The 18,836-nt window shown below is 41.5% G+C and overlaps 1 protein-coding gene across 1 annotated transcript in view; it reads right to left on the bottom strand.

The window, feature by feature from the left end:
* Positions 1–4,786: 4,786 nt before the first annotated feature.
* LDAH (lipid droplet associated hydrolase) overlaps positions 4,787–18,836 on the bottom strand; it is a 111,406-nt gene continuing 97,356 nt past the window's right edge. Inside the window, exon 7 of the mRNA XM_066314732.1 lies at positions 4,787–7,953. Within this exon, the coding sequence (XP_066170829.1) occupies positions 7,762–7,953 (192 nt within the window). The 3' untranslated portion in view covers positions 4,787–7,761. The remainder of the gene's footprint in view (positions 7,954–18,836) is intronic.

The raw sequence follows: 18,836 nt of genomic DNA, 5'->3' as shown, positions 1-18,836 counted from the left end.
TCCATGTTGGAGAGGAGCCTGATATAGGTGGTGGTGGGAAGGAGCACTGGCAGGCTGATGGATGCACCATGCTTGGCTCTTGCTCAGTGGATGGACGAGGGTAGGAAGCTTGGGCAGCAGAGCGTTTGCATGGAACTGGTACTGAAAAATCTTAAACCAAAGCATGATCCATTCCATCCATTCCATGGCTGAAACCACAACTCCACACATTCTCAATGGTTTTTCAGCAGGTTTTACTTTCCATTTTTCTGTCATCACCACTTAATAGTTCAGTCCTACATTTTGTGAGCTCATTTTTCTGCTTTGATACTTGTGCTCATGCTTTGCGTTTTCAGGACGGGGAGTGGGGAGACTTGCTGTGGTGTTTGGTGGGGGAAGGAGGGTGAGGAAGGAAAGGAAGGCTGAGACTCAACAGCAGGAGGACGTGGTGCAGTCTCTGCCTTTGGACAGGGGACAGAGAGGGGACAGGTCAGGCAGGGTTGAAGCTGGTAGGAGGAGGGGAGCTGCTCACAATGGGTCACACACTCAAGTGCCTTTCTGATGGAAGGTGGAAGTGTTTGGGTCTTCCCTCCCCTTCTCTTGGCCACAATGTCAACCTGTGCTGGTGCCTCCCTGGTCTCCATTATCAGAGCAGTGAGACCCAGAGGCTGGGCCAAGCCCAGTCTCCCTGGGAGCTGTGGCATTGATCCCAGTTTTTGGGGAGATGGTAGCATTCCCTGTGGTGTTTCACTCATTTCCTCCATCCTGCCTTGGTGAAGAGAAGGGAGGAGAGGGAACAGTAGGGAATAAACAGGAGGCAAAGTTTAGGGCTGCTTTACACCAAAGCTGGTCATCCCAGGGAGCTGTGTGCCAGGAACTGCTGAGCACCAAGGGGCTCACAGGAGCTCAGCCAGCAGCAGCAGTGTGAAGAAGCATCCACAGACCAGAAAAAAGGAATGGTTACACAGACAGGTCCTTGAAGGTGCCAGAGTTAAGTGGGGAGGTAGGAAGTGATCAACTGGGATGGGGCATTTTGTAGCAGCTCATCCTCTCCTTGCCCAGGGAGGGGGGTGATCATCCTGCCTGCATCCATCCCACCTGCTGAGAATGATTCATCTTTTAAGGAAAGGTCTGAATTCTTGAGGTGCTGAAGGTCCAGAGCTCCCACATGCTTCAGCTGAAGCCACGTTTGTGCAGTGCTTTTGCAAATGGAGCTCTCACAGCCTGAGGAGTGGTCAGGGGCTGTGCCCACCTGGAGCCACCAGCTCTGTCTTGCTCTGCAGCTCCCACTGCAAAAGGTGGTGGAGATGCTGCTCAAAGGAAATGGACACTTGTCTGTGCAGCACAGACCTGCTGTGCTCCTGGTGTGCCCTGTCTCAGATGAAGCAGGGAGCAATGTTCATCCAGTTTGCTCAGTCCCTTTGTATCCCATCACTGTGTGCTCTGTTTCTGGAGCGAAGTCAACACTTTCTGGAGTTCCTTTGACAAAACGAGCCTCTCTGCTGGTCAGTCATGGTTTTATTTATATGTTCTTTTCTTTGATTAGGAAGGAAAATATAAAAAAAATGAAAAAGTTTCCAATAGCTGTATTTCTAGTAGCTATGACTTTTGAAGCAATACTCATATCCCTGTGTGTGCCTCTGAACTATCCATGTATTTGTTCAGCTTTTTCAGGTCTGGGTGTGTGAAATATCTCTAAAGAAGATAGCTCTGTACGTGATGGTGTAAATGCATTGTTTGTATGTGTCTAAAGTTTAAATAGATTGTACATATGGGATTGTAAATGAACTGTAAACAGCAATCTATATTTTCTTGAATATATTATATAGCAGTATATATTTGTTAAATAAATATTCTTGTATACTCTTCAATAATCTTTTTAATATTTTGTACAGATAAGTTTATTAAATATTTTATTGATAAATAGACCTCTGCAAAATTTTCTTTTGATGACTTGTGCCGGTGTCCTAAAACCAGATGTCAAGAGCAGCCTTTTTAAACCACCTTGATTCCCTGGGCTACCTAAGGTGTTAAACCAAAAATGAAACACCCATTCATTTTAAACTGCCTTCCAGGGCAGCCACAGGTATTTTCCAATAAATAAAGTCACAGAACAGTGAGTGTTTGTGATGGATTTATCATCAAAATGTATATCCTTTTTCCTCCCTGTGTTTCTGAGTAGTGCTCACCTGCCATGGTGAGTAGCTGCCCAGCTCCAGCCAGCCAAACGGGATTCCCTCCATTGACTCCATCAGCCTGGACAAGAGACGGCTCCATGGAGACCTCATTGTGGACTTCAGTGCTTAAAGAGGGGCTTATAAAAAAAGAGGGAGAGCAACTTTTTACACAGGCAGATAGTGATAGGACAAAGGGGAATGGTTTTAAACTAAAAGAGGAGAGATCTTGATTGTATATTAGGAGGAAATTCTTTCCTGCCAGGGTGGTGAGGCACTGGAACAGGTTGCCCAGAGAAGCTGTGGATGCCCCATCCCTGGAAGTGTTCAAGGACAGACTGGACTGAGAGAGAGGTGCTTTAGCAGGTGCTCCTGCAATGGACATCACCCAAGTGCCTTGGAGACAGAGAGTGAAGGTAATAAGGATTGTGACTCTCTCCTACATCCCTAAGCACACAGTACTGTGAACATGCAGGTCTGGATTAAGGCACATTTGGAGGCATTGGAGAAGTCCTCAAATCATCAGGTATGTGTTTTAGAGATAGAAAAGCAAACTCAGCTTTCAAGACCCAGAAAAAATGTGGAGAACTGAAGTGGAGCAAGGCATGGGAATTTCTATTCCCAGTGCACGCTGAGCAACAGACCAAGGAGGACCCATCCTTTGGTCAGTATTCTGTATCGCCACAGCCCATGTTGTGGTGACACTGGTGGAGGGGATCTTTTGGTAAAGGTTCTCTGGAGAGGGAGGCAAGATGGCATTTTGCCCCTTGCCCTCTGGCCCACTCTGAGCAGTTTTACAGGAATGTGCTGTTGTAACAAGCAATTTTCAACAGAATATTGAAGGATGAGAGCAAACGGTTATTCACAGGCATCACAAGACATCTTCATGAAAGCAGTGGGAGCGGTGGGTTTGTGTTCAATGGACATGGGGTTTTACTGTGCAGCTCTGCAGACTGCTCACATGATTGACAACATTAACCAGTCAGTTTATGACTGAAGAGAAATCAAAGGCACAGCAAGGACAGAGGAGATGTCCAAGGTCACACATGAATACAACAGAAGAAAATGCAAAGCATTGATAAAACAGGACATGATCTGAATTTGGGCTGGACCTCTCTGGATGCATAAAATCCCACAGGTTTTATTTCTTGTGGGTGAAAATACAAGTTCTTTCCTATAAGCACTAAGGAGCTGCAGTACCCCCTGCACAGTAAGAGCATGATAGCACTTCAAAACATTTATGTTCTGTAAATGGTATTCCTGTGTCCTACAACTTAGATTGGAACAGCTGAATACATATCAAATTTTAAGGGTGCCTGTTAGGGAAGAGGAGTAGATGAGTCTTGGCACTGGGAAAGCCTGTTTTTCCTAATTCTAAGTTATCTCATCTCATGGATTCCTCTAAATGTACAAAGCACAGTACTTCAGAGTCTGGGGGCTTTGCTGATGTTCACAAAGAGGGAAAGCAGGAAGCCTCCCCCACCATTTCCTCCTTCAGTGTGAATTGCTTCTAACAGGATGGAAAAGTTTCTGGGTGTATGACTGGCAAGCCCTGCAGTCAGGTACAGTCAGTCAGATATTTTTAAAAACACCCTGTATTTTATTAGCTGCTGCAAACGACTTTCCACAACACAGCTATTCTTCCTGCAAGCACATTCCTGCAACAGGCAAAACCGAGGCTGTTGACTATCAGCTCAAGCACTCTGAAAGTTTTTAATTAAATCCCTCCCTGCCTGTCCCATCAGAGCACGAATGTTAGCCTGTTCCATAACTTCTGCGTGATGCTACTGAGAGCAGCGATCGCTCCTGGCAGCTTCTTGTGCTGTTACTGCTGGACCTGCTGCTTGTGCTTAACCCCCATCAGCTGTTCCAGAAATGTAGGCTGTTTTAATAGTTCCTGGTCACAAATGCTCTCTGCATTCTTATTTTGTAAATGTGCCAGCAAAGAGAACATTTGCCTGCAAGTGAAGAGCCTCAGAAACTTACTGTAGTTGGGAGTCTGAGTCTGACCTGTGACACAGAGTAAAACAAGTCTCTTGGGTCTAGTGAGTTTATCCAAACCCAGTAATAGTCTGAGTGACTTTAAAATGATAACACTGAGCATCTTGTTTAAACTCTTTGCTGGCAATTAGCTAGACCAAAGAAAGGGATGGGGGTGGGTGGATGCACATATAAATCCATTTTCTGTAAAATAAATACATAAATTACCTCAGCTGCAGAGAAGAGATTATCTGCTGTGGCTCATGTATGCAGTCTGTCTCCGTGAGTCAAGAATCTGGTGTTTAGCTTGGAGTCCAACTCCAAATTCTTCACCATAAACACTGGGCAAGCACTCATCCAGCTTCCTGAAGGGACGAACCTCACTGATCCACACACTCTATAGCTCATTCAGAGCAGCTAACATGGAGCTGGAGGCAGCAAGGGGAAACTGATTGATTATTTTGGAGGGGCTCTGGATAAAAATGCTTAAGCGAGTCAGGTGCCTACCACCCACGGATTTTCTGTGCACTTGGCAGATGTCTGCACTGCATGTGAAATTTGGGGTTTGGCAAGTATTTTTGTAAATTTTGTATGCATGAAGTAATAAAGGAGCTGACCTAGGACTAAACAAGTTACCAAAACAAAGAATCAAGTTACATTTTTCCATAAATTTCTTTATTTTTGTTATTGGAGTTGTGTACTTTTAATAAAAGGTATTGATCTAGCAAATCACTTGCACATGAGTCAAAGTCACTGCACTAGCAGGGTTACTCCTGTGGTGAGAATCAAGCACAGATGTGAATGACAGTGAGTAGGTGCTACAGCTTACAGTCAATATATTTGTGACAGGTTTTCCAAGAATTCTTGAATAGTGTAAAATAGGCAAAACCACACTGTGTTTTCAAGGTAAATTGGCACATTTGGACCACGAGCACTTTTGACACTCTTTGCCTGGGGTGACAATGAACACCACGGGCTTCCGAGGAGCTGGATTCTCATTGTGTGGGATCTGCTCCTCTCAGGAAATACAGCTTGTGGGAACTAGGCCCATGTGTTTTAGCAATGAATAGAGTAGCAAATTTTCAGATCTTAGCCTTACAGTAACAGCTTCTAGGAGGAAGGTAGCAATTGAATCAATGTTTTTGATAATACTAGAGAAAATTCTTTTAAGAAAATTGTAAGGCATTCTTCTGCAGTAGATCTGGTCACCACTGACCAGACCTAATCTCAGTTTAGGTCTTAATGCAGTTAGGATTCAGTATAATGGATTAATTGTATAAAAGGCATACACAAGTCAAGTACAAGTATTGCTAAATTAATTCCTCATACAAAGTATACACATAATGCACTGTAAACAACTGCTTCTCATAGGTGCTTCAGTTTCCAGGCTGTAGTAGTTGCTTGTCATCTTTGGTTAATGCAAGATTCCGTCTGGTCCCAGGAGATCCACTAAAAAAACTGAACTCCCACAAACTGAGTCTGTCGATTCCCCTCCACATACTTCGAAGAACAAATGTTTTGTTCAACCAGATCAATGTGCAAACCAAAACAACCAAGTGAACTGTAGATTTTATGCTGAGGACATACAAACAGGTGCACATGTAGATATATATGTGTACACTAATATATCTCCAGGTATGTGCACATCCTCCCTGGCTCTGCCCCAGAGAGCACCTCAGCCAGCAGATGAGGGAGCACCTGGCACAAGGCCACCCAACTGGGATGATGCCAACACCCAGCGGCTATCACACAGACACATACAACTATGGATTTCCACAGTGAGCACAAGGATTGTTTTGATCATGACCTGTAGAAAGATGGAAAGTCCTGTGACTCTCCAATGAGCAGAATTGGTTGCATGGGCATAGTCCCCTCACTTTGAACATGTCTGGTTCCTCCCCATGCTGCTGAAACTGTGTTCCCAACATTCCTGCTCCACTCATCAGTACCATTTCATTACGTGGCAGTGTAATTGGAAAATCCACTGGCTACTCTCAAAAGCTAAACCAGTTTCTGATACAGAGAAGGTCACTTAAATCCAGTGTCAGTCTGCAGGTTTGAAAATTAGTCAAAAATAATCAGGAACTGAACTCTATTACAAGTTGTTCTAAATATTAGTGAAAGGTTCAAGGGGGGTTTAGAGAGCAGTGGAAGGGATGTGTATAATCATGTAAGAAAACTAAGCAATTAATTGATCTTTCTGCATCACAGAGAACATTCTCCAATACCATTCCCACGCGTATCAAAACTGGTAATAAATCATGTAAGTTAGATACTCAATGCATCATCTAAATTCATCTGTTTGCAAGGGCAGGACCTCTCCTGACTATACTCTGTAGTGTTTTGCTTATTTATAAATGTCTTTATGAACTCCACAGGGAGACTATTTCACAGGTTCATGGCTAGAAAGCTTTTTCTGATTACACTTGGCTCTGTTCCCCTTACTTGCATATTTTCATTTCTAGCTATTCACTGTAACTTCTTTTGTTATCACAACTGGTAGGATGCTTTTTTTCTATTTTTCCCCATCTGTAAAGGAAAGGGTTCACCAAATGTGAGGAACAGGGAACTTGTCAGCACCATGCAGGGGTCTGATTCTCAACACTAATGTTCATGCCATGTCATGGGTGCAGCCGTGGCCCAGTAACAGATGTTTTCTGATGGTGAACTTACCTAATTTGTGGCTTGGCTAAAAATTTCATACTTCAGTCCTCAGAGCAAAGAACTGAAATTTAGACATGCATCAGAACTGGTTTAATTCTTTAAAGTTGCTGAGCAAGCACTGTTCTCATGGACTCCATTAGAAGAGCCAGGCCACCTAGAAGTTGTAATACATGGGTTCTGCAATCCATTTTAACTTTTAAATATTGGCATTTTTGACCAGTTTACTTTCCCTTCTCTACAGTCATTTGAAAAATGAAACACTTGGCCACTTGTTCCAGGGAAGAGATCCTTATGTATTCCCTTGCTGTGCAGCCACAGATACCTTACAGCATTTCCAATACCCTGTGGAGTCCTGGCAGTGCCCCAAACCCATGGTGAGATTTGGAGAAACTGCACACCTGATATACTCATCTTCCCTGAACTCATCCTGAGCTCAGCCTGACCACCAACCCCCTCTGACCCAGAGGAGACAAGGTCAGGGCTGTCCAGGGCCTTGGGCTGTTCTGGCTGCCATGCACCTGGCTTTCAGGGACGGGTGAGACATGAGGAGAGGGCCAGGCCTTTCACAGCGTACCAGGATCCATTGCCAGGACCCACATCCCCACACTTCTCCAGCAGAGAGTGGGGTGGTAGTAGCTCAGATACAGATGTATCAGCATTGTCTAGAGCAGCAGCAGACAATAAATATTCCACCCTTTGCCAAGTCTTCCAGAGTCCTGAAGACTCAGGATGAAACTACATAAGCACTGAGTCAATAAAACTATACTTTGGACCAGCCAGTCTCTCTTTAACTTTCTCTAAAACATCTCAGTAGAAAACAAGCCATAATCTATAGTAAACAGAAAAAAATAAGACAGACTCTCTCACAAAAAAAAAAAAAAAAAAAAAGAAAAAAAAAAAAAAAGAAAAAGTACACGTTCACGAAATAATTACATCATTTTCTTGTTGATGACTGAATTAGTGTTTATAATTTGGTCAGATCGTCCTGCAGCCAGTCTGTGATCATGGCAGCCATCTCCTTGCTGGCATCCAGCACGAAGGCGTGGCGGAGCCCCTTCTCACAGAGCCGGATGTCCCCGTCTGGAAAATCCATTTTGATCTCATCGTAGTAGTGCTGTGGACACCAGCTGTCTCCAGTTCCATAGTAAAAAATCAGCTGCAAAGAAAAGCATATCAAATAATCAGTGTGGAAAGTTATTGATGGAGCAACAAATAAAATTGTTTGGAAATAAGTAATGCATCAGATCCTGAGATATACCGTGAGGAATAGCAGACTGGTACTTCTTGGTTGTTTCCAGGTCTGCAGGTATGATGAAGACAGTTAAATGCTCTGCAACTCAGTTTCCTCATCTGTAAAACTGTGAAACATAATAAAGGCTTAACTCTAAAATCAGAAATCTGCTGATGAAAGCCTGGCTGACTTAGTAAATTTCTTATTATGGCTCAGAACATTGAGTTGTCCATGGAGTCCACCCCCAAGTGCCCAGCCCCTGTGTTTTCCACAACTGTTAGTACCTTTCTGTGTTAGCTTTCCAACTATTTCAAAAAGTAATGACCAGGCATATCTTCACCTATATCAGGTTGCTCAAACTCCATCCAACCTGACTTAAATGTTTTCAGAGATGGGGTATCCACCACCTCTCTGGGCAACCTGTGCCTGTGTCTCACCACCCTCATTGTAAAAACACTTCCTCCTTATAGCTAGTCTGAATTTCTCCTCTTTCAGTTTAAAACTACTGTCCCTTGTCCTATTCCAAGAGGCCTTGCTAAAAATTTTGTCTTTTTTTTCTTACAGGCCCCCTTTAGGTACTGGAAGGTGCTCTAAGGTCTCCTTGAAGCCTTCCCTTTTCCAGGCTGAACTGTCCCAACTCTCTATCTTATCCTTGTGAAGTGCTGCCTGTGTGGAGTGCACACACCTCCCAGAGACCAACAAACCACTTTCTTCTGGGTTGTAGCATGGAACTGAAATTCTGCAGAAGTCCATTTTGTTTTGATCTTGCCCAAATAACCTTGGGCAATGACATATATGAAGCAGGTGCCACCTGCTCTAGACCCCACCTAAACATGAAAGTCATAAATTCTAGGAAAATACCATATTCAGGGAAGTGTCTTCTCTCTCTGTTAGAAGCACCGAATCTCACGTTTCCCCAAGTCATAATTTCTCCCCATTTTCATCTCGACTTTGCATGCTGTAGCTATGCTTTTCAATTTCTATAAAGTATATGAGGGGAAAGTAGTTTTCTGGGATAGAAAACCCATGGATTTCAGACTGTACAAGAACAAGATTAATGAGAAGCCCTCTTCATACTAAAATGTTTCAATGCAGGTACCAGAAGGATGCTGATTGCTCAACACATCACACACAGCTTGGCCCAATTCCATTATTCGCATTTGTTTCATATTTCATTTCTGTACTTCAGTGAATAATTGAGGAATGCTAACATAAATTGGAGACAAGAAGTTTTCCTTTCATCACAAATATCTTCAATTCCATCATTTTTGTAGCCATGTGGAATAGAAATAAATAGACCCACTGGGGCAGAGGTGGGCTAAGAGCCCAGACTACATTTCACAAAACTACTACGAAGTTTTGTCTAACTCACTTTTCTCCTGCTGAAGTTTGCCCAAATCTTGTACATTATTGACAATTGATTGTATCCAAAATATAGTATCTCAGTTGCACAGACACCAACGCTAGTTATACTTCTACTTATGTGCAAAACATAGAACATAAACCATCCCATGTTAACAAACATTATTGGTTTCCTTTGTCACTCACTACTTGCGAAAACAAGGTGAGTTGTTTGCTCTAGCAGAAAAATTTCTTTTGATCTTGCCTTCAATTCATCAATCACAAGATGTCACACTAGCAAAAGTTCTTCAGAAAAGCCAATGTAAAATGTCCAGATGGATTCAGGCCTTTTGGAAGCAAAACATCTGACCAAATTATGTTTAACCTGGGCTCTGTTACCAACAGATACAGAAATAAAGATCATGAAACTGAGGGGAAAAGAAAAAGCAATGGAGCAGCTCTAGTTTAACGAGTAGTCCTTGAAATGGTGAGATTTGAAAGTCAAGTCAGAGACTCATTGCATGATCACTTAGAAAAAGATGAAAAGCCATTTACACTTACAAAGTTGGATACTTGGCTTAGTCTGCATGGACTGTGAAATGGGCTGTTCTCCAGGTAGGGTTGTAAACTGGAGAACTCACAGATTTGAAACTGCCTAAATAGAAGATTTATGTGCATTCTTAGCTTGCTCCTGGTATATTTGCATTACAGTTTAATCTTTCACTGCATGATCCAAAGGACCCTTGGTTCACTCAATCCACTGACAGGATGACATTCAGCTGATGAGCTGCTCTTTGATAGTATTTTTCATTTCAAATTCTGTGTGCGGTCTGAGGATTTATTTACTACATATTTCATGGTTTACAGACTGGATTTATTTTCTTTATGCTCTGAATTCCTCTGGCATGCACTGCTACAGGATTCACATGCTCACATTTATTGATTTAGTTTTGCAACACCTTAGTGGTAGTTTTTATCTTCATTTTGCAGGTGGGGAGCACAGGAATTAATGTCAAACTACATTTATTAATTTGAAAGCATGTAGAGTGAAACACCTCGAGCTGCTTTTCTAGCATGTGTAGCATTACACAGTATTGACTATATTCGAAGGGCAGCAGTCCTGGACTGCACTTGCAGGTGTTCTGTAACACTGTTTATCTATAATATACATTTATATACATTAAGGTATTAAGTGAGAGATGCAGAAAAATGAGAACAAACTGTGGCTATGAAAAATATTGGTGACTTCACCAATAGCCATTCTCTTTAAACTTTACGTGCCTTTACCATGAACTTATTCACTTGTATTTCCATAGGCATTTTACCCCTTCTGCCACAGCTGAGGTAGGGGTTCTGTATCCTGCTGTCTCCTTCATTACACAGCTCTTTTGGTTAATGAAAGAATAAAAAGGAAAAGGGATGTTTTAATGAAAGATCAGCACTGAATACTTACACAAAAGGTGTCTGAATTGAGGTCAGTGCTCCCCAGCTGTGAAATGTTTGGTAATGCAATTGGTTTTAGCAGAACCTGTGTGTACAGTCTGCTGGGCTTTGAGGAGGTAAACCAAACCCCAGGTAATTCACATGTAGCACCTCTAAGTACTGCCAACAGTGTCAACACCTCTAGATTTGCTGCTTTAGGCCTCTGTTCCTTAAGGTCATGGTGTAAGTGAAAGAAGCAGCACTGTCAGCTTCTGGCTGGAGGAACATGGGACCTTTCTGCTGGTGTCACACTGGAGGCATCCAGCACAGAAATTAATGATTTAGTTTGAAAATCTATGGTGTGTTTTTGAAGCAAATGTCCAATTTGTCCATATTTTCCATACTTTGGTTACCACACTTTGGACCACATGGAGTCCTTCCAACTGAAACTAAAGCAAAGATGCTCTTCAGGATCACGCTTAAAAAGGTGCAGTCACCAATGGACATATAGTCCATGGGACAATGGTTGGCCAAAGTAATAACCCTCTCAAAGTAATAACGTACCTCCACTGGGAACACCAGGTCCTCACCACTTACTATCCATCTCTACAAATACCCTTCTATTGCTCTGCTTCTGTTCTTAAGGTAAACATAGTAAATGGCATCTGCTGAGAACAGGAACAATAAGATTTTGGAAATTTAGGTTCTATTCCAAGCAGGAAAGTGCCAAACTTTTACCAACTACTGGTCTTGTTGTCCAGTTATTTGTCCACTCTTTACAGGTATGACTTTTGTCTTGTCCCTTTCTGGTCTCATGACTGCCCTACACCCGCTTTGGTTCTTTATTTCAGTTCTATTCTCCGTATCTCATTATTTCCAATTCCTACTACTTCTGCTTCTTGTTCTAGACCCATGTTCTTGCCCTGCAAAGTCTAAATTTTAGTCTCCTGAGTCCTCCATCTCATTTTGAGTCCCAAATCCAACCCTAGTTGTTTTTTCTAGAGCCTCTACTCCCAGCACTGTTCCTCAAACATCTCTCAGAGTATCGGTTGTGCCTGTCACCAGGGCTGGGTTTGGTTCAGCATAAAAACATCTATGTACAGGGCATTGTATTGTGGTGTTTACATGTGTACCAGGCACCCCAATTTCCATCACACATTCAGGAAACATGGCCTTGCTTGGGTAGCTCCAATCCACCACTTCATAGACCACCAGAAGCCATCCTTTGGCCAAACAAACACAGCCTTTGGTTCTTCCTGTCTCCTCCTCCTCCTCTCTGTTTACTGCTCCCTCACTAGTTCCCTCTTTACTAGCTCAGCATGTGTCTCCTCTACACTGGAAAGAGAAGCTTCCCTCTCCAAGCTAGGAATTGCTACCATGAGAAAACAACACATTTTCCCCTGAGCTGTATTTGTAGACATTGTAGAATCCTTTGGATTGAAATAAAACCAGTCAAGGTAGGGCAGACACTTGTGCCATGTATGCAACTAAATAAGGTTTGGGTCTGTTATAATCAACTAGGAACAGTTTTCAAACAGAAGATTTGGGAAGCTTGATTTGATGCTGCAGTTATCTTGTCTGCTTATTTCATGTGCTGGTGTGTGCATTCTGCCCATCTGCCCAAGCCTGCACATCCAGAACTTTAACAGACATGTTTTTTAAATGCAGAATTGTTTTCAAAATGCTGCCTTACTACTGGATTATGAGAAACAGCAAGAATGCAAATCAAGGTGTAAATTTTCAGTGGTCCAGATGTTAGTATAGGGCCTAGGAAACCTGTCAGCTACATGATTGCCATTTGTGAAACTGAGGATCTCCTTTTGAATGACAAAATGTATCTGCTCTATGCCTGTGTCACACACAGACATGAAATATACAGACTTTAAAATGTTACCCTCTTTCCTAATACATTTAAACAGCATAATTTTAGATATATTTAAAGAAAAGTTTCCAGAATCCACCTTCCCAACTTAATTTTAACATCGGGAGCTTTGCTATTGCAGCAGGCAGGCAGGAATAATTAACAAACCATGTGTAACCAGAGGCACATGGGATCTCCATTAATGTAGGGAACACTGGCATGCACTGTATGGCCTGCATGGATCTGTAAAGTGCGTATTTTCCTGTGGATGGTGGATGGCTGTAAAGACATCCTGAGTCAGCACAACCACTGCACCAGCAATGGAAAGCTGCTGCCAATCTAAGCAGAAATGATGAGTCAGGCTCCTAAAATAATTACACTATCTTAAAAATAAACAGATTTGCAAAACAATAAATAGGAAGTTCTTTCTGGTTTTGCCGTGGGGTTGAATTTTCCAATATTTGCATTTTTTTAACTTTTCTGCCATGAGGGTAAGAGGATTATCTTTTATTCTTTTGCAATATTGAATGGTGAGACTTCCAGGTATTCCTGACTAAGAAGGGAAATAGCAGCTACTGCTGGACATGACAAAGACTTTATGATTCCTGATGCAATATCCTGCTTGCCATGAGTGACTAAAATATGTCCTTCTTCAGGATCTGCAGTTGAGGGCACAGCGAAGGGGACAAGGGCTGTCTTTGCCAGCCATTTCCATGCTGCATTTGAAATAGTTATGCAATTTCTAAACTTCAAATAGCTTTAAAATAACAGCAGTATTCTTAGATGATGATTTACCATTAAATGGCTCAGAAGTATTTTCAGCCTTAGCTTCTGTAAAATAAAACATAAGTCCAAATAGGGCTCTGTCAGCTCATACCCTGTAATATGGTATGTGTACTCTGACACTGCACAATGATGGCAGCTGCTAAGTAAACATCAAAAGAATCTGAGATTTGTATCAACAGGATGTTTACATTTTAAAGAGTTTCTAAGAAAATAATAAAGATTTCCTGCAGTTGACTCCACTGGCACTTGTTACAGTATATATGACAGTTCACAGAAGTACAAGTTGCTGAGAGATTTCTTTTCTGCCTCTTCTGTAACTGTCATAAACCAGCACTGAAAAACAAATAAAAGAAGTTAAAATATATTAATTGAATCTTTTCTATCTCTCTGGAATTCGGTACATATTATAATATCTTTAGGATCCTATTAAATGGGCAGGCATCATTCCAGCTGATGGCCAAGAGAGAAGGACTGATCTCTGTGGTGAACTCTATAAAGGAGTAGCACATGTGCAATACCAGGAGTGCACCAGTGTCCTTTCTGAAATCCTTGTCTCTGATACAGTCATATTTTATCAGCCTTACTATCACATGCATTCACTGGCTGCCCCAGCAGCTTCTCTCTGGGTGGCATCTCTTGACAGTAACCAGCCAGCAGTTTTATTTGTTCTTGGATGAAAACTAGTTTAAAAGGCATTATCCCAGAATTAATTTTACTTTCAACCAAGGTTTATAGAAATTGACTTAGCTTCTCTGGAATTACTGAAGTGTCTCCACCTTTCCCTGCCAAAAGAATAGGATAAACGACATGGGAAAAGACTACTTTGGGACATACTTTTTAAAAATTTGCTTCAGATGTATTTTGGCTTCTGGGAATTCAAAGAGTTGGCACTGCCCTAGGAAGCCCTAAATGCTTTGGGATATGGTTCTCTGAGATACCATCTCTTTCCCTCGTGATCCTGCCGTGGTTGAGATCAGCCAGTTTGATGGTAAGGTCCTGGGAACTTGCTTCTCAGCTTATTTTACCAGAACTGGGTTTTCTCAGCCTTCCAAGGGCAGTGTGAAACCAAGTGTTTCCAGTTGGACTGTTTTGAGAAGAGGCAGTTTACAATCTGGGGTCCACGATGCTCTTTTTAAATACCAACCAGGAGGACTTGTAGTGAAGGTGTAATGGGTAGTTCAAATGCTTGTGGTGAGTTTATTTAACATAATGGTGGCCAGTGTTGTTAAACCAGCATAAATAAGAAACAAAACCAGCTTCCCTGTCTGGAAGGGAGGAGGAGAAACATTTTTCTATCAGAAAAATTAGGATGCAATCCCTTAGATAGGGCCTGATGTAGTGGCTACTTTGCATGTGATTCCAGGTGCGTGAGTTCTCTCCCCAGTGTCAAGTACGGTGATCTACACAATTTTCATGCCTTTATCAGTGTTGAGACTTGGTAAATCAACAAAGGGAAAGAGCTTCTGTTTAACTCTGCTACAGTTTATTATCTGCTACCAGCTGCTCTGCACAAAGAACCATGGGATCAAGACAGACCACTTTTATTTCCACTTTCTCACAGATAATGATGGGTCAAACTCAATTAAAACTGTGCTTTTAAAAAGGATGCTCAAGATTTATCAACAAAACAGGGTGCTTAACATATTTATATTATCTATGTTACTTTTAAAGACTTAAAAGCATTTTGAGGGAATATATTTAGATGTGTCAGGAACATGAGTATTTCAGAAGTCAAATCTGTATAAACACCAAAATAAAAACAAACAGACCTGAGACCACTATTTAAGCAATACTACTACTGGGACAGATTCTTTCAACTGTATTTACAACAAACAGTTTTTCCTTCTGAGTATCAGCTTGACACTGTCTACATTCAGTGGGACTTTATGTAAGGTAAACCAAGTCAAGTCAAATCTCTCTTGCAACAGCAGGATTAGCATCTGGCTGTAAAAGGCAGTGTTTCCCAGTGGTGTGCACAGTAAGAGGTAAGAAATAAAGGGGTAATAAGGGGTTGATGGTAACTTTTAAATATTCTTCAGAAGGTTGGGGAAATATTGCTGTCTTTGCTCATTGTGTGCAGCACACACCCTATACCCACCCTAAAAATTTTGGAAATTCTTGTCATCACTTCTTTACTAGAATACCACACAGCATAAATGATGGTAACAGGCGCTCAGTTGCAGAATAAATGAAACATCACAGGTACATTGTATATTGTGGTACATTGACTTTAAAAAGCTCACTGGGATCCTTTTCCACCAAGGAGAGAAGCTGCTGATCCCTGATTAGGCATTCTGGGCACTTCAAAGAGAAGGTTGTTCTTATGGTTAAATGACACAGGCACCAAAATCCCTAAGCACATGTGCAACTTCCCTGGCTTCAATTCTGCACCTCCAGGGAGGGCAGGCCAAAAAGGATGTGAGACCAGCCAAAAAAAGAGGTGTTCTTGGCTAGAGAGAACACTTTGCACCTATTCAGAAAGAGTGTTTGGAAGGTTTTTCACAGATGTAGTCAAGCACCTCACTCAGGCTGTGGGCAGGCAAGTAATTGTAGCATTTTTTAAGCACGTATCTTCAGATCATGCTCTTGTCACTGGGAATAATTACTAACCCCCATGGATGTCTACAGGGACTCAACCAAAAACACTGGGTAACGTAAAAACAGCTGCCTCAGGGGTCAAAATAGTTCTTGGTTGCTTAGCTTTAAAAAATTTCTCTAGCAAGGGCAATTTTGCAAAAGAAAAGCCTAGTACTTCTCTGTGCAAAGATTCATTCTTCAGCCTTTTCTAAACCTCTGCATGTCACTGTTTAGTTGATACTCTTGGAGAACACAGTATCTATGGTACCACTGGTGTGATATAAACTTGCACTGCTTTAAATTCTAAATACACCATTGGAATAAGCATGAAGTAGTAAATATAGACTTCATTAATTCAATTTTTTCAAAACTGCAATTTTCCCCCACTTAACCACCTATACATGGGTGGTTATAAGCCACCTGAAATAAAAACTTCTACAGTTTGAGTGAAAATAGGTTAATAAGTCGATACATTTCCAGTTTAAAGCTTTCTTCTCAGACAAAAGGTCGGTTTTTTATCATCTTTGTATATCTGCTTCAGATGCTTCCTGTCTTTTTCCTTATGCAATCAAGGCAACTGCTACACCAGACCACTGGCAAAAAACTCAAGGAACATATAAATGTTTTTGGTTTAACATGCCAACCAAAAGAATTCTGATTTGCAGTTGGAGGAGATGGTTTATGATCTAGAAATTATGAACCACTACAAAAGCTCACTGATGCAAGAAATCCTGAAGCCTGTGGAAGGTCTTCAATAGATTTAAAAGGGCTTTGGAGAAGATCCTACATTTCAAAATATGACTATTGTGTATTACACATGGACTAATGAATCAGATATATCTCTCAATAAATACAAAATCTGAGGGGTGATTATTTTAAGAGAATTCCCTCTGTAAGCACCCTAGTTTTACCCTTTCATGCAACTATCTTCTTGATTTACATAAGGTTATATTTATTGTAACAGGTTGATAGACTTAGAAAAAGAGTCAATAAGGCTAAGTCTTAAAAGATAACAATGAACAAGGCATGAGGCAAAGTTAAAAAACTAAGTGCTGTAGAGAATCTCTGTAAGGAAATATCATTGTCCATTCCAGGCACGCTAGTGAATGCCCAACACATCCATTTTCCTGTGCCTTTTAATTTTTTTTTTAATTCTGTTTGTGAAAGCTCCATGATGCTCAGTGCTGATCCATCTTTTAGGAACGTGGAATTACACCCACTTCCTTTTGTGCAGGAATTACAATAAACTTCCTCTAGCTCAGCAGTATCTTTGCCTCCAGCTTCTGTTAGGAAAGGGAGTTGGTGTTATTACAGTGAAAGAACATAGGTAGCTCAGCTGCTTTAGACATGATCAGCTAATAATTAACCTCCAGAGCTGAGGAAATCTTTTATCAGTATCCCTTACCTTATTTGTTTGGATTTTCTGGTTTATCACAACCCCCCCATGTCACTGCAATATGAAGCTCAAATTCCTGTACATCCATGTACTGCTTGATCCGGACAAATAGTTTTACACAATATTTCAAAGGCTCTATCATATATTACTTTGTCAGAAGACAGTTCTCCATCCTCTTCATACAGTTTCACTGCAATTTAATGTGCACAACTCCTGACTTAAAAGTGAAAAAAACCTCACTTAATTATCCAAACAATATTCCAGCTCCCATTCTTTCAACATAAATCCAAGCAATTAACTTTGTTAGAATAAGAATCTGCAGTCTGGTGATAAAATTTCTCCTGGTCCCTGGCTAGTATCAATTATAGTTAAACCTGGACATGGAAAGATTGGAATAATTTTGTGTCTCTTCTTTCAGATCACAGAATGCAAATAAGATCCAGAAATAACTTTTCTATTCCACAGCAGCTGGCAAAGCCAGGTGTTAAGATTGGCTTTTACCATATGATCACAGCGACTACTAAACAGTATAAATTTTTTCAGCTTGCCAGTTCTATAGCAACTTGCACTATAGTTCCTGTTTTTATAAACTTCCAACCTTTATAAGTTAAGTCCATTTTTATTGTCAATACTCTTCAAATTTAACATGATGCCAACTGAAGATTTTTCCCTTAGTTCTTACATTCCCAGAAATTACTAGATGAAAAAAGAGAAGTATTTAGCTTCACTTTTAGACCTGCTTTTTCTTCAGTTTGCTAACTGTTATAAGCTTGCTTAAGCTTTTTGTTTTCTTGAGTATGTTTGCCACACACGTATGAGGACATAGAAGAATCAATAAAAGAAAGTTAACACAGTTTTAAAACAGCTCCTGCCTGCCAAGGCCATGCTTAGATTGACAGAGTAAACAAAAGCACAGATGGAGCAGGCTAGGACACCTGCAAACTCTTACTGTTGGCTATGGGCCTTCATTCAGTACAAGAAATCAGAATTTTTGTAATGTGAAGCATCTGATAGACCACCTGAAGTCCCTGGATCAGCAGCTGATTGTCACTACCATTGTCCCACCCAATGAAGCATTTTTGCTTAACTTCAAGCATGTGCGCTTGTGATTAGTATTTCTACAAGTACCTGGAGTTCTCTGCTCCTGCACTCTTCACTTTGTACCCTGCAGTCCCACCCTTCAGGGCACTGGCAGCCCTCACCAGCCTTGCCTGGCCCCCAGCCCACACTCCCTGTACAGGGCTTCAGGGTCTGCAGCTCTGTCCTTCTGCAGTCTCAGCCTCCCAAGCTACACTTTGGAGTGACTCCAGCCCTGGCCCCGTGTCCCAGACCAACATGATATCTACACTGAACACAGCCTGACACCTGGATGGCTCCCACCTTGCAGCTTCCCTTCCACCATGTCTTTGGCAATCCCTCCTGGAT

This window comes from Sylvia atricapilla, chromosome 3, assembly GCF_009819655.1.
Source record: "Sylvia atricapilla isolate bSylAtr1 chromosome 3, bSylAtr1.pri, whole genome shotgun sequence".
Classification (NCBI taxonomy): domain Eukaryota; kingdom Metazoa; phylum Chordata; class Aves; order Passeriformes; family Sylviidae; genus Sylvia; species Sylvia atricapilla.
The sequence above is the reverse complement of the archived record's forward strand: the minus strand, read 5'-3'. Positions and strand labels throughout refer to the sequence as shown.